Genomic DNA, 24,205 nt, shown 5'->3' on the forward strand with positions numbered 1-24,205 from the left:
TTGTTTAGTATTTGAGGTAAACAAAAAGCTAATAATTTCAGTGTATTAAAAAATGGAAAATTGGAAGGTAAGATCTTTCCTCTACGTCTAATAACTTTTAGTGGAATAGTCCTATTCGAACCTTAGACCACCATTCTTCGAACAAAATTGTTTTTATGTTTGCAAGCTTCTGCTGGTCAGGACTCCTCATTCTAACAGTTTATTTTCTTAACTGCGTTCAAATACCTTTTTTTTTATTATTACTATTATTTTTTACATGTTTTCATGAAAGCTTATGGAGAAACTGGAATTCATAACCCAAAATGAGTCTTCGTCGGATTTGCTTTGAACACTTAACTGGATACACCTTCTGACTTAGGAATGTGTACAAAAAAGTGATTTTGTTGATAAATATCATCTGTAAATGCACATTTTTAAAAGTTAAATTAATTAAAATTTTGGACATTTCTTACCCCTCCCCCCCACGAATTTTTGAGTGAAGTAGTAAATTTTTACTCATAAAACTTCTAGAACTTATTCCGTACTCCTCCTAGACACCAAGGACGGATACAAGGAAGGGGCGATGGGGGCGATCGCCCCTCCCTTGAGGGACTCTTCACCGTCAATTCTTCGAAATTGAGGCTCTCCAAAAAAACGATATTCGATGTAGGGGGGTTTCGGAGCATTCTCTCGGAGTTATTACGATATTGAAGTTATAAAAATGCAATTTTACAATACCTTCGGAAATGGAAAGCGGGTCCGGGAACCTCTTCTCCTCCTCCTAGGCTAAATCTCTAAATGTTTGTTGTTTCATATAAAAATTATGTTGCAATCCCCTTCCCTAGCATGTGTAAATCAGATACGTAGAGAAGAGGTTTAGAGGCAAGTAAAAAACTCAATCGCCCCCTCCTTGGGAAATTTCTGGATAGAACCCTTCTCTAGAAACGCCTTTGCTGACTACAAGTTCAAATAATCAAAACAAAAGACTGATAAGATCGGCGGGGGACCTGATTAATAGTTGAGAAACGGGATATTTAAACTATTCTGAACTATAGCAAACATCGTTTATCTACGAGCAAGCAAGTAAGTAAAACCCATGATTCTGTGTCATACGCAAGCCGTACATCAGAATTTTTTTCTTTATCGGTTTTGGAGGGGCATGACACACACACACACACATCTAGGGTCACTTTGTATTGTAGAACTAGTGGTACCCGCACGACTTTGCCCGTAATAGAAAAATTAAAAGGTCTTTTGGTTCGCCTGTATATTTACAAATAATGTATGGTGAATTTTCTCGCCAGTTGGCTTGTATCCATGTTACGGTTCCACATTATGATAATTTCGTATCTCGCCAATTGGCTTGTGCCCATGTTACGGTTCCACATTATGACAATTTCGTAATTTACTCGTCCATCTTATGATATTTTTGATCTTAAAATTGGAATAGAAAAACAACCGCATCGAATTTTAGAAAAATCGCTTCTAGGTGCACACCCCCATGCTACAAACTAACTTAGTGCCAAATTTCATGAAAATCGGCAGAACGGTCTAGACGCTATGCGCGTCACAGAGATCCAGACATCCAGACATCCTACAGACAGAGAGACTTTCAGCTTTATTATTAGTAAAGATATCGATTTGAATGTGAAATTATTTTTCCATATTAAAATATTTGTTTAGCTGTGTTTAACTCATACGCATGAACGCATGTAATTTAATAAAACTATTACATAAAGATGTTAAAATTTCTTTGAAAAAGCCAACTCTTTTTCATGCGTGTTTCATTTACAATTCGTTGTAAAAATTTTCATTCAAAAAGCTTTTACGATTAATTTTTATACATAATTAAAATAACATTCTAAAGTTTCAAAAGAAAATGTTGAGTAGAAGTAGATACGGGATGTTAAAAAAAAATAAAATAAAATTTCATATCGCAAACGCAAAAATAACTAAATTAGCGACTAAAAACTTCAGTTCAATATCATGAAAATTTATACTGTTTAAATTACACTCTATATTAAATATTCTCTGCAGAGCGCGAACTGGTGAAGGGTTGTCGCAATAAAACCTTACTTAAATGGCAACGGAGAAACTTTTTAAATCAACGAGCTTTCTCTGCTTGTCTGCCAACAATGAATCTTTACCAATCGCGTTAATAAAGGATTAGACCATAGAAAGAACACATTTTTTCATGTTAAAATAAGTTTTCTTTTCGATGGTGTTCTGTCAGGTGAGGATGAAAAAATGAATTTGAAATTATGTCTGTCACAACGAATTGCCATGTTTAAGCTAAGGTTGCTGAGCACTTTATCACGCTGGAAGTCTGAAACATTTGGAGCTTGAAGTACCTTTGGTTGTCAATACTTTCTAGCATTTTTGTGAGTTTGAGTTCAATAAGTTTTGTGGAGCACGTATGCAAAGACTTGGCGAAACGCATTAGAAAATTTATTTTATTATTATTATTATTATTTTAATGGATAATAATTCAAAATCTCATTCTTTGCAAATCTACTGTCAATACACATGTTTTTAATGGGTTTCAGTTGCAGGGTAAATATTGGTTTGCTAAAATATATGTTCCATCCAAGATCCAAGGACTATCATAAATGTTCCAGTGAAAAATAGCCTATATTCAATGCGCTGCAGTTCAAATTCGTCACCTTGCCTCTTCTTTTCATTATTACCATTAGAAAGAATATATTTCTTTCCTAAATACAAAAAATAAAATTCCGATGGTGTTCTTTTATTAAAAAACGAGTTTGAATACTATTTGTGGTTCAAGAGAAATGCTTGTTCTACAATGAATAGCGTATGGTGATCAACATGGAAGCCGGTTTATAGTGATTTTCCAACTGTTGTTAGTCAGAAATTGTTTCTTTTTTTAAATTTATTTTTTAAAAAGTTAGTTTGCAAATTAAATATGACAGAAATAGAAAAATATCTTGTTTTGGAAACAATGATACATTGGACACAACAAGATGTTTTTCTGTTTCTCTCATATTTAATTTTCTAACTAACTTCTTAAAAGAAAAATAAAAACAATTTCTGACTAATAACAGTTGTTACGATAAAACGGTTTGCATTGAAATCACCATCCGTTATACATTGTTGAACGAGCTTTTCTCGTAAACGGCAGGCAGTGTTTCAAGCTAATTTTTTTCATCCTTATCTCAAAGAACACCATCGAAATCTGTTCATTCTAGTGATACTAATAGAAAGAAGTTGCAAAAAGTGACAAACTTGAGCTACCGCGCTTTGAAATGAGTATTATTTACTTGAACTTTTTTTTGATAGCCACTTTGGCTGACAATATCTCTTAGAAAATTAATATGTACGCTTTGCAACTGTAGTTATATGTCCAATAAAAGCATGTATATTGACAATTGCAATAACAAAGTACAAGATTTTGAATTATTTTTTGTTCAAAATTTATGACATTCCAAAATCCAAGAAAAAAATTCTCCACTGCGTTTCGTTAGGACTTTGCATTCTACAATGTGAGGTCGTTTCGCATGCTTGGAAGTTCATTCTAGCGAGTTGGATTTTCCAAACATAACGACAATGCAAACATAAATTAAGATTGAGAAGAAAACGTCCGAAAACAAAAATATTTCACAACACAATGAACAGTAAATCGTGAAATTAATGTATAAAATTTAAAGAAACTAAACATCTAAGGAGCGCAAACTTTCGCATTGCGATTTCTGTCTCACAATTTTAATGGCTGCTCCGTCAAATGCATCGTTTCGCCAATATACTGATATTAATGCTGTAACTCGCTACTCCAGCGCTCGAATACGCTTTACATTGCGGTGATTTACAAAATTATAGAAAAAGGTAAAACATTGCGTTCCACGTGTGTCTGTTGAGATAAACATAGGCAGTTTGTTATGAGTAATTATTGACACATTTGATGCGTCTTAGATTGCTTTCAGCAAACAGAAATTGTTTTGTCCCTAAATGGTATTATGGAGTTTCTCAAAATAGTGTTAGATTTCATTATTTTCCCCTAAAAAGTGAGTTGATCGTCGTAAATGAAGAAAGTGTAAACACAAGAAAACTCTGGATTAACAAACTTCGCATTGGCATGAAAGTAACAACGAATATGCTCGTCTGTTCGAAGTATATATTTTTGAAAGAGGATTAAGTTTTACCAGGGGTGCGTTCAAAGCTCAAAAGGAGGATTTGATAATATTAGCTGAAGAATAAGGACTTTCATCTCCGCCTAATTTAAAAAGAATCAATTTAACTAACCTTATTTAACAGTAGTATGCTAGAACGGACACAGAGTATGCAAAATATGTTCTTAACAATATTATCGCAGAACGAAATGAAAAATATTTAACCGAGAAAGAATGTTTAGAATTTGAACTAGCAGAAACAAAAGCTGAGAATTTTAATCGCCAAAATAGTGCGCCAACTTTACTTTATTGCTTGCATTATCGGCAGAATAGTTTCACGAAAAAGTTGTTCAGGGATATAGTATTATTATATTGTGCGAGCTAAGTACCTTTGGCAAGATTTCGCTCATCAGTTTCACCATCTTTATGATGAGTGGATTAAAAAAGCTGGAATATTACAGAATTCGATAAGTTTAAAGAAATAATGAAAGATCAATTAAAAAGAAAACTACCACCATCTATTCGCGAGAATCCGAACTAAATAAAATCATTTAATTCAGAAACAAAGAATTATTATACTCCTCTTTTGATAATCAATTGCACTGTCGTATAATTAACTTATCTAGTATTAAATGTTATTTTTGTCATTCTTATAGCCACTATAAAACTTTAGTTCCATCAAAAATTGATAAAAATTGAATTCAACGTCGTGGAAATGGTTAATTGGAGAGCTACGAGCTACGTGATTTGCATTAATTTCTAAAATTTTTAGTACTGCTTCTTGATTTCTCATTTCTTTCAAACGCTGACCAGAATATCCACAAGATTGAGAAAATTAATGTCAAAAGAATAAAACAAAAAAAAAAAAAAAAATCATCATACATATAAACAAAAACTACTAGGCTTATTAGCATTTACACGCTACTGCATACATTCTTTTTAACTTTGTCATCTGCCATTAGACGGTGGTTGCAGTGCCTCCTCTACAGTTTATTGAGTTGCGAATGTAGGAACAGGTAAAGTCACTATATTTTCATAGGGACTCTAGGAACAAGAACAGAAAAGGTTTCAAAAGTCGCCAACTGGATAAACGGTAGCTCTATTCAAACATGGTGTTTCCATGGTATAATTTGAAGAGTGCAGTAAAAATAGTTGGCAACAAGAACTTTATTTTGGCGCTCCAGTAAAAGTTTTGGTTTGATTTTGCAGTGCTGTGCTGAGTGATACAGTGGTGGTGATAGCAACGTGTTCTAAGGAATAGTAAGATATTTATCTTCTATGTAAATACGTGTTTGCCATTTGCATGTTTTGTTTAGAACGATTACAATTTTATCATGTGTACATTACTTGATGGAATGTTTCAGATTGTGCTCTTGTGAGCAATCGAATTTATTCTGTCTATCATTTTTTAGTGTTCTGAGCTTAAAGGATTGGTCACGTTTACTCATATATGCAGGTTCTTGAGATCTTGTTGAAAGTAAGCATTTCTTTAAAGAAAATAAAAAGACATGTGTCATATAGATATTTCTTTTCATTTTAGATATTTTTATTATGTTTGAATTGTTTTTTTTTTGAACGTGACTTTTATCTGCTATCGTATATTTGATATTGTGTGGTAAAACCCTTCTCGATTTAGAAACGAATGCATTTTGCATCTATTTTGATGTCCCCTCCCCCATAAAATACATTAAGTTTTGTATGTACCGTACCCTTCGCCCGCCCCACTTCCCTCGAAAAATTTTAAAGTGACGGGCCCGACTAAATCTTTAGGCATCTTAAAAAAATAATATTCCTATGTTATCATTTTGGTAAGTCATTTTCTTGCATGAGAATTAATGTGCATGAAAATGTGACGGTCATGTCTTCTTCGTTTGAAAACATGCAATTTTGTGGAATTTAATATCGTGAACTATTCTCAGAAAAATATTTGGTTCGATAAAGTTAAGTGAATAGTTACGAAATTTGCTTGTTTATACTGGCCATCTTTTTCCAGTTTTTGCTTTATTCTCCTTATCTGATTTTTGACTTAAATATATAGTGTTTGATATATGTTGATATGATGCTTTATTTCTAAACTGCATTTTTAGAAATAATATTTTTTTGATCAACCTAGTTTCTTAAAAGACATTGAACTTAGTCAATTTACCATAACTAAACTTAAAGTCTATATTTTTAAAATTTGCAAAATATTGTATTTCAAGTACAAAACATAACTTTTCAAGAACTTCAACCAAAAACTTTCACAATGTGATGCAAAACAGTAGAACTTTTTGAATAGGAATGTCACCAGACCAGAAGTTTCATCAGCTAATACATTTTGAAAATCAGGATTACATTTTGGAATTAAAAAAAAAAGTTCATAGCAATTCAGTCAATTTAAAATATTAATTGACAATCTGAGTTTTGTTTTGCTCTGTGAGAACTAATACAATTTGGATTTATTTTCTATATTAGATTTTAAATGTGTTGCTATTCCATTTGTCTTGCATAAAATAATGGCAATGTATATTAAGTAAGGCTAACTAACTAAATTAAGCGTTAAATATATTAAATGTGAGTTTTATTTTTCCATTGTAAATCTGTTTCTCTTTACAAGTATTTAAGTCCTATTTTTTAGACATCTTTTACGTTCACACTCACAAGTACACCTGTTTGGAAGACGACCTTAAAAATATAATTTCATCTTTTAAACTATAATACGTACAAACTTTTACATAAATTTCGGTCAGACAATGCTTACCAAGTTATTCTTCTCCATCAACTAACAGAAAAATATGCGCTTTTAACATTTAGCTTGTATTTGTAGTGAGTCTCGAAACATTTCTCTTTGTTATCAAAGATGACAAGGAGAAATGGTTACTTGCACTTATGGGTTTTTTGGTCTATACAGAAAACAGAAATATTTTTTGTTTGAAGTTTGTTTTCTGTGAAGAAAATCTGTTGAACTTCAAAATGTTGGTTAATTGATTCATTTAACAATACTTTAGTGTTTCATTTTATATGCAGTATGCATAAAAGTATAGAGGTTTAAGAAATCATTTTTAAATGTATTTAATATGTTTTTAAGAAAATGATTTATGAAACAAGTTTGAATTATTATTTTGAAATTGCATTGGATAAAAATAACTGAACATGCAATGTAACTAAACACTACTCAAAAGCCAAATATTTGAATTCAGTATCTAGAAAAATTTCGTGGTTGTTGTATTTTAAAGGTAGTTTTTTTATATTTGAAAATAATTTATATGTTATTGCTTAAAATGATAAAAACTATTAAAGGACAGGAAGGATAGATGTAATTATGTGAAATATTGAAAGACACCAATACATAATTATATACATGAGGTTAAAGAATTTTGTTAAACCTCATATTATAACCCCCCTCCCTCCCCATTCCCCCATATGAAAGTATAAATTTTAAAGCAAATGATTGAAATCTGATTTAAATTTTGATGAAATTTTAGGAATATAATACAATAAAATGATTTTTTTCGATCAAAAAAAAAAAAAAAAATGTATAATAGGGTGGTCTTTATTTATATGGGAAAAAAAATTTCTGGGAATTCAGCAAGTGGCGCCCCCTAGTTTTGTGACACTATAATAAAAAGTAACGTGTGCAAAATTTGAACTCGATCGGTCAATAATAACACGTGCCCCTAGGGCGTTAAACTTTAACACTTTTGATCATTTTTCCACAAATCTTCGAGTTTTTACTTCAGACCCAGTTCATCGTTTCTCCCAGGTTAGCAAAATATTTTTACAGTGAGGTAGCATTAAAATCGCTTTTTTTAGTTACTTTATATCATCTAAGCATTTTACATTGAATAAGAGTGAAATAATGCTTTAGAAACTTTACATTAATCGTACGCTTTTCTCAGTGTATCTTGATCGCGTGTATTTTTTCCCGATAGTCTTGGACATTATGTAAAATAAATTGCTTTTGTGACTCATATTTGGTAAATTGGTTGTGAAAATCTTCGATTTATATTGTGCTCCTCTTTCGATTGTATCATTCACAACTTTCAGCACTTTAATAATCTCTCTTCCCTTTAAATAGCTTCCTTCATTTCGCCATAAATCAGGATCAAGTAGGAAAACATCTTTTGGTATTTGTAACTTATCAAGCAGTTTTATTGATTTGTAAATGATTCTAAGAGGATAATATTTACTAAGAAAGTATTTAAAATCAGCTACTCTTATCTGAAATTTGTTAAACAGTCATCAGACACGTCTTCCTTATCACAAACATTTTTTTGGACTAATCTTTTACTCTCTTCAAAGTCAATTCCTTCATCCAGTACGGACAAAGCTACTAGTTTATCCTCTAAATACCACAAGTAATTTATGAATTTTCCAATCCCAGGTTCTACTGCATGTTTGTTATCGTTTTGTACGCTGCTAGTATTTTTGGCAAATTATATTATTTAAAGGAGCCTCGATTGGGTTGCTGCGAAAAACTATCTTCATCATACAGCATTTAACTGTAAAACAGCATTCAAAAGTTTTCTCCTCATGTAAGGTCAATTAAATTGTTTCTTAAATATATGAATATTCAAGTAATAAATTCCTTTTACCACCCATCTGGCTCAGAAATAAGCTCCAGGGTGCTGAAAGCATATCCCTCTGCGAGGGTCTTCACCGGGAAATATTATTACAAGTTAAGAGAATTCTCTTAAAGGGAAAGTTCTTTCTCAGTATCTTCTTCTTACATACAATAATATATCATCAACTTCATCTTTAAGAATTTAAGTGGTCTGTGTACTTGATTGAAATGTTATAAGTTCTGAATGGTGAAGATCTCTCCACAAAATGCTTAATAATGGAATATCGGGTCTAAAACTAAGAAAGGCAAGAACTTCTTTAAAGACACACTGTGCAGTACGATTTCAAGTGCATGATGATGGCAATCTAAATGTAATACATCGCCATTCAGTTTTTGCTCTAAAAAAATGCATGCACCATTTATGCGGCCGGTATTGCAAGCCATTGTATCAAACACTACAGCTAGAACAGTTAGCAATAAAGAGCAATCATCTAAGATATCATATGCAACTGAAGAAATGTCTCAGGAATTCCGAGTAGCTATTCAACATTTGGACCTGAAGATGCCATGGTAAGCCTATCGACATTCTTTTTGCAGTTCCATCAGGATGTAGCTTTGTATCCCAGTGAATAACTACAAAACCTTGACTTTTTCTCTCGCTTTCTTAAGGGATGTATGATTGATCACAAGGTCATTTGGATTTAAATTTACTGCATCTACATAGACTGTTAGCAAATGAACGTTCATCTTCATCCCCAATATAACATTTGTCTGATCAGTGATGAAAGGCGAGAAGATATCAATAATTGTCAAGCTTTTTTGCGTTGTGGTAGACCAGATGTAGAAAAAAGGTTCAGTAGGTTAGGATAGATACTATATATAAGGATTGTGTACTGAAATGGAAGAAAATTAATTTAAAGTATAGATTTTTACGTTATTCCGATCTGAAATTTTTTAAAATTTATATTTTAGATATGCAAAATATAGTATATTTTTATGTTAGAGTAATCAAGGATTTTTTGAAATTTATACTTTAAAAATTAAAAATTGCATGAACATTTAAGTATATTTATAAACAAAGAACAGAAAATTAAAACTATAATTGTTATTTCCTATATTTATAGCATTGAAACCTAGTGACCCTATTTGCCACACCTATTACATACACAGGAAATTTTGTAAATCAACAGCCCCAAAGCCTGGAGGAGGCAATTTGTTGTTGTCAAAGATCATTCATTAATGGCCTAGGCCATTCATTAATCAACTTTAGAATCCCTTGTGCCCATCTTGGTGGGAAGAAATGTTCCCTAGCCGCTTAGTTTGGAACGAGCCCAGAAGAGCATTATATCTGACCCAAGGCTATTGGTGTACGTGTACCCTCTGTAACATGTAAAATTTTATAGAATGAAAGTGAGATAATGGTCAGTCTGGAAGTAGCAGCATATATTGAGGTTCAAAATTACTGTAAATATGAAACGCAAGAATATTTTTGCATAAAAATGAGAAAATCTGCAATTTTTTCTTCAAAACTGAAAAAAGAAGGCCCTAGGGGCACGTGTTAATATTCATGGATTGACTTAAAATTTTGCAAGGATCATTAATTTGTATAATGGAACAAATTGATCGGGCGTCGCATAAAATATCAACAACTTCAAAAATAAGGATGACCCTAATGTATAATCATTTTGATTTTATGCAAAGTTTTCGAAAATTAGTTGTACTGATATGGAATTTGTGGTGTACGTCTGATTTCAATTCTTATTTTAGAACAATGAAGATTTAATCATTAGTATTTAGAATTTAAAATAAAGCTGCTATTTTTCATTCCTCTGAAACATGAGAAATAACTATCCATTTTATTTTTTTGTGAAACATATCTAATTTGATTTGAGTATTTTCTATTATTTTTAATGTCCCATTGTAACTTTATTTTTAATTTTACCATGCATTATTTCTTTCCAGATATTTGACCAGAATGGGTGATCTCAATTTTAGAATAACAATTGTGCCAAAAGAGCCCTTATTTCATGATAAAATAGCTCTAGAAACATTGCTCAGTAATGTTAAACAAAGAATAATGAGATGTGCTAGTACAACAGTTGTAAATTTAGCTCTTGGCCAGGTTAAAAAATCAGATAATGATGATTATCCTGAAATAGAAGAATTAGTTATTCAAGTGCAAGTAAGGAATGTTTTTTTCAATAATAAAATAGCTGCATATAAAGCATTTCTTCAAGATTGGAAACAACAATACGATCCAGTGCTATGCACAATACAAACAATGTGTGCCTATATTGTTTTATATGAAAATGATAGTTTCCAAAATTCAAGAAGAAAATCATCCAGCTGCAACATTGGTTATGACAGTATATCGTTTGGGGTTTTGCCCCACAATGGTCAGTTTCATAAATTTGCAGTACTGTTTTCTCATAGTTCTGATTTCATCAATTTTTTCCATGATACTCGTGATGTTAGTATTCGGCATAATAATCAGGACATGGTATTTAAATATGACAATATAAGAGCAGTTTTTGTAGATCTTGATTCACAGACAAATAAGATATATTTTGATTTATTTAATCCACCTATGGTTTTTAGAGTAGATAGAAGAACTAATCGAGCTACTGGGGAAACTTATACTCTAAAATATCGCGCTATCACTGTACAGGCAAATCGTTATACTGTTGACAGAGATATTTTGGGCAGAGCTAATATATTGTGCTTGTCTTTTAAAAATCAATCCATTGTTGAAGAAATTATTTCTTGCATTCATCACCATTGTAGTGAAAAGCCTATATATTATTCTACTTTTTTGGAAGTTGATAAAGAGAAACCTAGCTTTCCAAATGTTATCTTAGAAGATTTTAACTGTCATTATTTGTTAACTGCTCTATTTAAAAGAAATTTTGTGGTAATATCACAAGCATCTAAGGTGTTGGATGACATGTTGAATGTTTCAAAGTTATGTAATGAAAATGCAGAGAGCTTAGGGAAAGCTTTAGCTGTTGTTCTAGCAGCTCTCGACTCGGGCAAAATCATAAATTTTTGGCATGTGCTTGTTAATCAATATCAGTACTATTTATCAAATAAAGATGAAATTGCTTTTAGCCATTATTTAATTCCCGAAAAATGTCGAATAATTCGCAGAGTAACTCTTACTCCAACTAGAGTACTGTTGTGGCCCCCTGAAGTAATGCTGAGCAATCGAATTTTACGGAATTTTGATTCGGAGTACGCATTAAGAGTTTCTTTTCGTGACGACAACATGTCAAGGTTGAGTTTTAATGCCGCATATGCTGATGATGATATTTTTCAAGCTGCAATTGTAAATCACATGAGTATTGGTATAAATGTTGGCTCTAGAAAGTTTGAATTTCTTGCTTGGTCAAACTCTCAGATACGAGATCATGGTGTTTGGATGTATGCCAAAGACAAAAGGGGAAATACTGCCAGCGATATTAGAACATGGATGGGTGATTTCTCTCACATTCACACAGTTCCAAAGTACATGGCTAGAATGGGTCAATGTTTTTCACAAACAGAAGATGCACTAGGCGTTCCTTTAGATCCGCAACACATAAAAACAGAAGATGATATAGAAGGTGGCTATGATTTTATGAATCGTAAACCATACTGTTTTTCTGATGGTATTGGTAAAATATCTTCTTCATTAGCAAATCAAGTAAGTTCAATATATTTTTGTATTACTTATTTTAAAGTTCTGCATTATAATATTAAATTTTTTCAGTTAACCTAATTTTCCTTCGAGACTCCTTCTGAATCCTGAAAAATTGCTTTAATGTATTCTTTCGTTGAAGAAGTAATAAACTAGTTTTGAAAAAAAAAATAGTTACAGCAAAAAAGAAAGGTAAAATGAAACTACTTTTCGTGAAAACCAGCCAAAATTAAGAATGAAACTTTGATACCGTTAGACAGATATGTCATCAATCAAATGTGTGTAAATGCTATATAAGAAACTGGGTCCATTTAAATTTACTTTGAATTATGGGTAAGTATGATTTCATCCATTGCTTTTCGGCCAACTGCAAAAATTATGCTTAAAAGTAATATTGATAGTGTTCAAAGATTAAAGTTAATTTTTTACTTTTTAGAGCAATTTCCTGCTACAGTTTTGAAGTCTGTTTATTTTTTTATTTTCCAAAATATATATTTTATTTCATTCTTTTTAGTGCAATTGTATTTTAAAAATAGTATGAGGTTACCATCACATAACTTCACCCTGTTTGTCATATAAATGCTCTACATTAAAAAAAAAACAGAACAAATTATTAACAGGTCTTAAATTTTAAGTGATTGCACTAAAACATAATCTTTGTTACTCTCTCGGCTTTATTTGTGAACTAATTTAATTAGAATCATTAAAATATTAATGGTTCAAACTATGGTCTCCCAATTCATACTTCACAGCAATACAAATTACTCCTGACAAAAACCCTATGTCTTCTTACTTTGCCCTGTTATTTATTATTGGCGTAGATGAATATAAAAATACCACTATATCATAGCGAATGAATTTCATGTTTGCTTCAGAGAAGCCTTCAATCAAAATTCTCATGATTACTATTAATATTTTTGTTTTATGGCAACCTGCTTTTTTAACAATAGGTTTTATATTCATTCACTTAAATAGAGATGTTGCTTGAAATTTATCATTTTTTGCCCATAGCTTTTTTTTTCTAAAAAACAAGTATGATTGATCAAAGCATGGGACCTAAGTTAGACCGTCCCTTATCCAACAAAAAAGAATCATCAAAATTGGTTTTCTAAGTGAGGTGCTATGAGCTAACAATTAAAAAAAAAATGTACATGCCGGTATGAACTGATAACTGCCTTCTTTTTGAAGTCGGTTAATGAAAAAGTAAAAGTTCTCTGTGATGGTAAATTTATAACTGGCCTGTCATTGCAGACATAAATATCAGCTTGGAAAGCTGCAAATTTAATCATCTGGTTTTTCCCAAATCAACCAGTGTGTTCAGAAAGGAAACCGAGTTTTTAGATTTTTTCCTTCCATTCTGTAAAATATGAGGTCTGTGGGAAATAGTATGCATTATCATTTTCCAAAATGATGGTTTTGAGAACTACAGATATAAAGAAGTATAAAACAGTTTAAAATGTTTTCAGAATCCAAAATAAAACACAGTAGGAAATACAAATGTTCCAATTTTTTATAAAATCACATATTTTATTTTATGGTATGCAAGAATATTAATGCCCTTTTAAATTTTTAACAGGTACATAATGCTCTTGGTCATGATAAGTTGTGCAGTGCATTTCAAATTCGATATGGTGGCTACAAAGGCATGCTGGTAATTGACCCAACATTACGAGATGTGGACATAGTTTTTCGCAAAAGCATGAAAAAGTTTGATGCACCTAAAACAATACGATTGGAAATTGCTCGAACGAGTGCTCCAGGTAATAAACATTCTTCATTGCTGTTTAAAAACATGTTGCAGCCATTGCTTGCAAGTAATGCTTTATTAAATAATTGCTGACCTAAAAACAAATCTCTCAAAAATAGGATTGGAGGGAGAGGGGGACCTTCTTTCATAATAATGTTAATTAGGTTAAAAAGCAAAACATAAAAGTACCATCTATAAATAGCACCAATACTTCTTTGAAACAATTTTTGAAGTCTTTAAAATTATGAACAAATATTATATAATTAGTATCTATCTGAGGTGCTAGCTTATTAAATAGCATAAAAAGGGACTTGATTTTTTTCCACCCGTTGCCTATGATCTGTCATAGATTTGATCATGTATTTATATTGATAGCAATCGGCCGGATTTGGAAGTGTGGAGGCCCTGGGGCAACGAAGGAGTTGAGGCCCCTAATCAGGGTTCAAAAAGATAATCATGTTTTCAAAAATATCCGATACTTTGTTATATATATCCGAATATTTTGATATATATGTATATATCCGATATTTTCGACCCGTGAAAGTTAGGATATTTTGTAAAAATTTTACTGTGGGGGCCCCTTTGCTGTGGAGGCCCCGTGGCAGTAGCCCCGCCTGCCCTTCCCTAAATCCGGCCCTGCTAGCAATAAGAAAATTTTAAAATAAGCCATACTATAAAATTCTCAACATATATAGAATTTTTAATGCACAATGAAAAAGTTTTTAATTCCTTCCAAGTACCAGAGTTGAGCAATTATCAGCCTGATTTAAATCAGTTGATATTAAAAAAATTTTTTGATTTACATCATAACTTTTAAAGATATTGAAATTTTTTAAAATTTTATTTTTAATTTTTTTTTAATATCAATTCATAAAGTTTAACCAAATATATAAAAAACTGGTCTGTTCTGTTTAAAATTTGAGGAGCACAGGGACAAATTGATAGTGTTGTTATAATAAAGTGGTTGATATTGGACTGAAAAGAAATGCAGAAAATCTTTTAAAAGGATTGGAAACTATTGCTATAGCTTAGACTTTATTTCAAGAAATACTTGTACTATTGCTGAAATGGTAGGGGAATGTGGGGCAAAGTGAAATGGTTAAGATCACTTACTTTTTTCTAAATGAAAAAATTGGAAATTGTTTTAAAAACTACTGTACACATAAAGAAAGAACGTTATATTCTTTACTAATTTTTAAGCTGAAAGTCTGTCTGGATCTCTGTGACGCGCATAGCGCCTAGACCGTTCAGCCGATCTTCATGAAATTTGGCACAGAATTAGTTTATAGCATGGGGGGTGTGCACTTCGAAGCGATTTTTCGAAAATTCGATTTTGTTCTTTTTCTATTCCAATTTTAAGAAAATTTTCCGGAGCAAATCATCATAACGAGGACGAATAAATTACCAAATTATCATAAGGTGGAACCGTTTCATGGGCAAGCATAGCAAGTTGGCAAGAAATTCATCATCCACTATTTGTAAATATACAGGCGAACCAAATGACCTTTTAATTTTCTACTACGGGCAAAGCCGTGCGAGTACCACTAATTTATAATAAAACTTGCACTAAAACATTATTTTCAATTTTTGAGGATAAATTTGTACCTTAAAAAAAAGTGGAAAATTTCCCTTTCTTTTTTTCATGGTGCAAAGTGAAAAATGAAATAGTTTTCTAATGAAATATTTTCTATTTCATTGTTAAAGATATTTTTGATAGAATATAATGATAAATAAAACAATGAATGAAGAAATGAAAATAAAATGAAACAATAAAGGAATAAATAAATATAGAAATGAGTTCATACATGAGAAAAATTGAATGAATAAAATAGCGAATGAAGAAGAAAATAAGTGAGTGAAATGAATAAGAGAGAGAGAGAGAGAGAAAGGAATTTTTAAAAGAAAGAATGAATAGAACAACTAATTAACTGATACGTAAATGATTTTACAAAAGATTGAATAAGTAAATGGGACTATATTTCACTTTGCCCCATCCACTTTGTCCCACATGCACTTGACTAACTGTACAAAGCATTTGAAATACAAATAAGCTTAATATTAAGCAAATAAATACTTCACCGTATATTAGTAGGTCTCAATTAATATTAAAAATATTAATAACAGTAAATTCATCCTTTAATAATAACAAAAATAATTGTTGACTTACAACAAAATATTACAATACAAGTATCAATTTTTGAAAATGACTTTTATTATCATATTCTTTTGATTTTCAGAGGTATTTTTTTCTTGACTGGAATAGACTACATGTTTTACGACACAGTTAAAAATATTACTAGGGAGGTGGCACTAAAAGCAGAGTAAATATTTGAACATTTCACTTTGCCCCATATTCCTCTACATATTTAGAAAATTTTGAAGATTAAATTTGAAGATGTGGATAACGATGAATCCAATTTAACAGCTTTCAAGATGCGATATCAACAAGCACTGGGAGTCTTCCATTTCTTAGCTCATCAAGTAAACCCTAGCTTTTGTGGAGAAATTCTGACTGATTTGAAAAGAAAAGCATCTTTAACATTTGAAAATGAAAAGTACTCATCTCTTCTCATGAAATTCATGGTTCATGGAAACATCTGATCCTTTCTAGTAATGTGCTTAGGAAGATTTCCGCACTCAATTTGCTGAAAAATCACTTCCTCAATCAAATCCTCATGTAAGATTAAGAATTTAAAAAAAAAATGTTCATTTGAACCAGATATGTAATTGTTGACTGCAAGGGCTTTAGAGCTGTTGCTATCGAGAGGACTTTTTTCAACATATTGATTAGTGTAATCTGAAGTTCGAAACAGAGACGTGGAAGTGACAAATAATCTAATCTTGGTTTTATTTATAAGTCTTAACCACTGTCACTAAATACAAAATTGGTTGTAAAATTTTCATAAAAATAAAATTACTCGAAGTTATTTCACCCTTTTTCCAGTTCATCTTTCTAATAATTCTGGTTGAAAGAGTAAATTGTTTAACATGATGCATCTTTTATTATGATTTTTGTAATCAATTCTGCCAAGCACGGTTTCATTGAAGCAATTGCTATAGTTTTCTTATCCGAAATTGTGCTGTTTAAACATTGTTATTGATTCATGAAAACTTAAACTTGAGAAAGTTAAAATAATAGAATTAGAGTTTGTACCTAATTTCATTGTTTTTTCTTTCATTTCATTTTATTTCATTTTCAGGACGTCTACAGTTAAACAGACCTTTAATTACTCTTCTCAACGCTCAAGGGGTGCGTCACAGAACCTTTCTGAAGTTACAAGATGAAATGCTTAAAAGGTTAACTGACATGCTATTTGATGAAAACAAAGCATCAGAATTTTTAGAATCTGCAACACCATCTGACCTATTCAGCTATAAAGAACTATCACAGTCTGGAATCTTCTTGACAGCAGAACCTTTTTTTAGGTCACTTTTGCTTGCTCTTCATCGACATCACATAGGTAAATGAGAGTTAGTAATGCAGGTTAGATCTCCTATTTCATCAGCACATGTTTCAGTTAAAAAAAAAAATATGAATCCCTCTTGATAGGTGTTGAGCTTTTTTTGAAATTTTTTTTTACAATTTACATTCAGGTCAAAGCAACTAATTACAGTCAACTTTCAATAATTCTAAGTCCCAAGGGACCAGCTAAAAACGTTCGAGTTATGAGAAGTTTCCACAACAGTCTCAAGAGTTTGGGACCTGAGGAAAACTTCGAGATAGAGGAAGATTCGAGTTATAAACTTCTAGTTATCGAGATTCGACTGTATAAAGTAAAATTAACCAAATGTGTTTGCCACAAAATTCGCTAGGGGTGAGTACAAGATGTAATTTGCTTATTTTTTTAACAAAAAATATAACTTTTTTTTGTTTTAATCATATGCAATGATTTGATAAAAAATATAGTACCTATCCATAATGGGACTAATTCTACGTGTCAGCATTATGCATTAATACAGGAGTCGCCATTTTTAGAAGAGTGGGTTGAATGGGATTTAGGGCAAGATTTAACACCATTTACAGGGTTCGTACTTTCTTAAAAAACCTTAAAGAAACCCTTAATTTCATCAAGCAAAATTAAGATCCATAAAGAACCCTTAAAAAGTCTTTAATTTTCTGAAACTGTACTTTCTTAAAAAACCTTTAGTAAGTTAGTTCTGTACTTTCCTAAAAAGTTCTTAAAAAACCTTAAAAAAAAGAACCCTGAAAAAAACCCTTAGTTCTGTACTTTCTTAAAAAACCTTTAAAAAACCCTTAATTTCATTAAGCAAAATTAAGATCCATAAAAAACCCTTAAAAAATCTTTAATTTTCTGAAAACTTCCTTAATTTTTAAAAACTATATCAAGTTTGGTCCCCGTTTTCTTTTTTTTTCTGTTTTACCCCCTCAAATCTTCACCCTCCTCTATATCTGCTGAAAACGTATGTTTTGGAGACATGCCAACGACGTCAAACATGTGTTCGCCAAAAATTGCATGCTTTGTTTGAGATTTTAATCTTTTTGCATCCTGCAAGTATTTCAATCATTTTAAATGTTGGAAGGTTTTTTACCATATGCTTCTTTATATTTGCTTATTTTATTCATTATTTCAATAATAGTTTTATTTCTTAAATTTGTTTTGGAAAAAATGTAAAAGACATTCAAAAAAATGTGGTCAACTCCCACAGTCTTGGATTATTTTGAAGGATGGTATTTTTACTTTTTTTTATGTATTTATGAAAGCATTCAAAATATTTATGGTGAATCCCTAATAGTTAAGGTTAGGCTTTACAGCCTAATTTTTTGGAATTTCATGATTAAATGAAGCAACATAAAGTTGTTTTTTTGATCCTGAAATAGTATTATGAAGTTTTTAAAACCAAATTGTGAGTTCTAGTGCAAGGGAAAAGGACATCCAAATTATATATTTATTTTCAATTCTCGCTGTGAAACATATGTTCTACCACATAAAGAAAATTAGACTTTTTATTCTGCTGTAAATTTTTGGATTACAAACAAACCTCACTTTAAAATTTATATTTTCATTTTGAATGCCTTAAATTCAAATGTTTTTGTTAAAAAACAATTTTTCTCTAAAAAAGATAAAACATTAATATTATTAAGTGATGCAGCCAAGATTTAACTTTGGTTCCATCAACTCCTTTATTCGAGGACTTGGAAGTTAGAAATTGCTGCCGCTTGTGTCTGTGTATCTGTCTGTGGCACTTTAGCACCTAAATGGATGGACAGATTTTGAAAAACTTTTTTTTGTTCGAAAGGAGAGTTGATCGAGAATGTTCTTTGCTAGGTTGCGTCTTCGGATGGCATTAATTAACAAAGATATTAATTAAAAACCTCTAAAAGGTTTTTCGCTATTTTTGCAGTGAAGAGGGGACATGATTCAGTTGTTTAAATTTATTAAAATGAAAGATGTTACGGGGCTGAAGTTTAGCACTGAAAACAGGACAAGGGGTCATTGTTTTAAGCTATTTAAATCTCAGGCTAACATGGATGTTAGGAAAAATTATTATTTTAGCAGGGTAGTGGAACCTTGGAAAAGCTTACCGGAAGAGGTGGTAATGAGCAAGGGCATAATAGTTTTAAGAGGGCCATTGATCTTCACTGGGGATTGTAAATTGACTAGGACCAGTCTAGCTGGGCCCAGAGCCTGTTGCTGGTCGTCACTTTTGTATTTGTATATTTAAAAATTTTTAAATTTAGTACCAAAATAAAGAGTTTTTTTCTGCGTCTGATAGAATGTCTTTGGAACTTCCATGATATATAGTATTCGAATTATAACACTTTTTTTAAAGCAGATTTTAAATACGGCTAAGTCTTTTTCAAGTGATTGGTAGCTGAATTCATTGTTGGCCGACAAGGAAATTAAAAGCAATGTTTTAAATTTTTTGTCTGTTGCCAGTTTCTATTTGCTAACAAATGAAATACTTGTAATTGATTTTGAATAGCATAAGGCTTTTAAAAGAATTTTCAATTTTCCCTCTTGATTCTACATTTGCGACTCAGTCGTCGACTGATTTAAGACAATCGCGTGTTGTAAATTTAAATTTATATAGAAATAACAGAGAAGAGAAATACTGCGATATAGCAAATTTGTACAAAATGAGATTTTAGTGATAATAACAAATGAAAAGCAATAAAAACAAAACTATAGTTTAAATATCTTGAAGAAACGAGATTTTAGTTCTTTTCTTTCAATTTGCCTCTTACTAAAATAATGTATGCTAAAAAATAATGCTTTAATATAAAACTAATTTTCTACGGTTTATCCCCATTTTCCTGATCTTTTTTCTAACTGAAATTTGAGAAATAAATGCAGTGCTTTAAGAACAATCTGTGCCATGTATTGTATTAATTACTACCCAATCATTTCAAGCATAATTAATTAAATTGTATTATCTTTGAAACTGGTTAATTTGCCATTTTTTGTTGAATTTTGGAATGTCCTGGACTAAGGGTCTATTTTAAGCTCTTCCCTTTTCTACTTGATTTTAAAAATTCTTTTTTTTTTTTTTTTGAGTTTCCTCCTTTTTGCTCCCTGACCATTCTCATCCCTGTGATGTATGAAATTTTAAAATTTTATTCACTGATAATGGGACATCCCAGTCAATTGCTCCTCCCTCTGCATTTTGGAAATAATGTTATGCCTTTGTCTATGTGTATATTTAATATGTAGCAAATACTTTGCCCCCCCTCCCACCGGAAATTTTTGAAATGGTGTACCTAAAGTTATCTAATCATTTCCGATGAGTCCTTAAAAGTTTTTGAGACTCCTTAAAAAATCCTTACTTTTCACTTTTAAAAATGAATATGAACCCTTATTTAAATATATAAGCAGCCTAATAAATGACTGGGCTTACCATACTTTTCAGTTATATCTCAGGACTAATTCATTTGTGATCAACTTATATGCAATAAAACACCAATCATCCCCAACCCCCTCCTCTCCAAGGAGGGAAAAACCCCTGATTACTTATGAAAAAAATAAAAAAAAGATCATAAGCATTAACTAAATAGAGGTCCGAATTCATGTGAATTGTACTTTCAGTGCAGCTCATCAGATGAGCAGATTGTACCTACTTCCCGATATTTTCAGAGTGAATAACACTCTTAAAATCTTTCTCATTATGCATAATTTTCCGTGGACAAATGCTAAGGAGAAATGTTTTTTGTCTCCAACTTTTTTGCAATTGATAAAAATTTTTGGTTATTCAATCGATAGATGACAGTGTAGCTGAAGTTCTAGATATATTTAGGAAAATTTATTCAAGATTTCTGTTTCAAATGCAAGGATATTGAAAAATTTCATCAGTGATAAAATTTTGGGGTAAACAAGTTTCACTATGTATTTGCTTTATCTTGATTTTTGTCACTTGTTACTTTTTCCTTTTTTAGTCATTCAACAAGCCATGACTTTTTTTTTTGTGTTTTATTTGTTTAATTACTATTATAGTGTATGCCTTTTTTGGGCTCTGTATCATAATTTAAAATATTTTCTCAATATTTTTTTAGAAAACATCAAGACAAGGGCAAATATTGCTGTGGATCCAGATTATGGTAGGAATATGTTGGGTGTATTGGATGAAACTGGGAGACTGAAGTATGGAGAAGTTTTTATTAAATATACCAGAGACATTTCGGATGGTCAAACGAACAGGGACACTAAAGTACTGAAAGGTATTTCAGTTTAAGTACAATGGGGTCGTTTCCAATATTTTAAAAGTATTTTTCTGAAAGAACAGGCTTAAAAACATCGACTCTAACCATTTTTTAAATAATTTAAGTTTAATAGTTAAAAAAAATAACTTAAATCTGTGATCTTTCATTGTTTACATTTCTTGCCGATGACATCACAAATGATAAAATACCATTCTATGTTGCCATTCACAGAGCAAAATATTTAATTCGCATCTTTACTTACGTGTATTGGCAACGATATGGTTGATAGCAAGCGTAGAGCACAATTTTTATTCCCAACTTGATTATCATAACGTGGAACCGCGGTACAAAGATGCGCCCAAAAGCATCATTTTTGACATCACCTAGACCACACCTTGTTTGAAAAATCGAACATTTAAGAAAATTAGTTAAAAAATAACTGTTGGGAAAATGAAAGAATTTTCTGGGTCCATGTTATTTTTTTTTTGCTTATTCTATCAATTTCAGTGAGTAAAAGTACTACTTTTGACTGAAGGAAACAACCCCCATTGCATTCTTTTCCAACATAATACTCAAAAGTTTTAGCTTGAATGTCCTTGAATTATGTGAGTTATTTTTTAAATGGTGCACTAAAACTCTTGTAAATTTTGTTTCCGCCATTTTCCCCCCTTAGCTTTTCCAATTTTATTTGTAGCCTCTCAAAACTTGTTTATATGGGGACTTTTTTTTGAAAAACCCAGAGTCATATTTAGTGCATTGAAAGAATTGATTTATTTGAGAGTTCCACTTTACTGAATTTTCAGTTAACAACTGATTTAATAATAATCTCAGATTTGGGAGCTTTCCAATGTCAAGCATATATTGTTTGCAATGAAAAAAACATTTGTTTTCTTCATGACAAGCGTTAAATTATGAAAGAATTGGTTTTTTAGTTCAATCTAAACATTGTACTTGTGCATTTTACTATAAAAAATGATTTTTGAAAGGAGGGGAAGCCTGTAATTATTTCGTTGTGAAGCGTATTAATTTATTACAAATTTTGACAAGTAGGCTTAGGGTTGGAGAAAAGACACAGATTTTGTATGTTCACTGTTTTGGTTCTTTATTTTTAAAACCTTTTTCCTGCATTTCTTTTCAAAGAAAATTATTATTATTGCATAGGGACAGTTTTAGTAACGAAGAATCCTTGCCTTCATCCTGGTGATGTTAGGAAATTTAAAGCAGTCGATGTTCCTCAGCTACACCATATTGTTGATTGTATTGTGTTCCCTCAGTGTGGTTCTAGACCTCATCCAAATGAAATGGCAGGTAAGATGAAAACATATCTTTAACAGTTTAATTTCTGATAAACAGTGGCATATTTAGAATTTCAGTTTTTTTCCCGGTAGGAGGGGGATTTATACTCGGAAATTTATAAATAGCAATCAAAAATTGAGGGTTACTTAATATTCTTTGTTAAACTATTTGGGGGAGGGTGTAAAAATTTGTTCCATAAAGTTGAGAAGAGAATCTAAAAATTTCTTCTTTCCCCACTTTTTTTTATAATAAAGGCCCATACAGAAGGAAAAAATTCAAAAAATTAAGCGCATGATTGTACAACATAACTTTAAACTTTATTACAGTCGAGTCCCGACCCACGCGAGGGATGCGTTCCAAGATCTTTCGCATAAGTTGAAATTTCTGAAAAAGGGTATGTGTAAAAATGTTTATGAACATACAAAATTATTTTAGACACTTGTAAACAGCACCTCCAACTGTTAAAAACTATTCTTAATTATACATTACTGTTTCTTACATAAAAAACTGAATTTATTTGTATTTGAAAAAATTTAGCGATTTCCTTTTTTGAACTTTTAATTGTACATATGGAAAATTTACTCCCCATACGTAATCGTCGTGCTATCTTCGATGCATTTTATAGTTGTTCAAGCACATAATCTTTAGCTTTTCTTTAATTGTCAGAAACTTTCTCTTTTTCTTTCTATCTGCACAAACTTTAGATGAAACAGCGCTTCTTATAGGTGTCATTATATTTCATCAACTTTCACATTAAGAATGAAAATAATAAATGTAAAATGAGGAGTAGTTATTTGAATAAGCGATGTTTACAGTAGTACAGTGTTGCAACTTCGTCTCTCCGTGATGCTACAGGTCCATTCACAAAAAAAAAAAAAAAAAAAAAAAGTTGCCAATAACAAAACTGATACTTACAAACTACGATTTCCTTCCAAAATTTTTCGCGTTGCAGGTGAGGAATTCGCGTTAGGTCTAAAATTCTTTACTGGGGAAAAAATCTCGTTATAGCTATTTCGCGTAAGTCAGATCCCATTGTAGCAGGAGTCGACTGTATACTCAAATCAAAATAATCTGATTCAAGCAAGAAAGCTGATTTAAATCAACGAAGTGAAGCCTTTTTTTTAATAAGAGGGGTTTCAAAAAGTATGGTAACAAGCCCATGCAGCATAAAAATTTATTCAAG

At 31.3% G+C, this 24,205-nt stretch overlaps 1 protein-coding gene across 2 annotated transcripts in view; it reads left to right on the top strand.

Annotated features, from left to right (window-relative positions):
* Positions 1 to 5,321: 5,321 nt before the first annotated feature.
* Positions 5,322 to 24,205, top strand: part of LOC129234216 (uncharacterized) — a 39,810-nt gene continuing 20,926 nt past the window's right edge. Inside the window, exons 1-7 of one of the 2 annotated variants that reach the window (XM_054868139.1) lie at positions 5,322 to 5,363; positions 5,516 to 5,580; positions 10,609 to 12,328; positions 13,899 to 14,082; positions 17,270 to 17,530; positions 21,580 to 21,744; positions 22,888 to 23,034. In XM_054868139.1, coding sequence (XP_054724114.1) covers positions 10,622 to 12,328; positions 13,899 to 14,082; positions 17,270 to 17,530; positions 21,580 to 21,744; positions 22,888 to 23,034 — 2,464 coding nt within the window. In that variant the 5' untranslated portion in view covers positions 5,322 to 5,363; positions 5,516 to 5,580; positions 10,609 to 10,621. Of the gene's footprint in view, positions 5,364 to 5,515; positions 5,581 to 10,608; positions 12,329 to 13,898; positions 14,083 to 17,269; positions 17,531 to 21,579; positions 21,745 to 22,887; positions 23,035 to 24,205 lie in introns of those variants that run through there. The other variant, XM_054868140.1, reaches the window with a different exon arrangement.

The sequence above is a fragment of the Uloborus diversus genome, chromosome 1 (genome assembly GCF_026930045.1).
Source record: "Uloborus diversus isolate 005 chromosome 1, Udiv.v.3.1, whole genome shotgun sequence".
In the NCBI taxonomy this organism is placed as follows: domain Eukaryota; kingdom Metazoa; phylum Arthropoda; class Arachnida; order Araneae; family Uloboridae; genus Uloborus; species Uloborus diversus.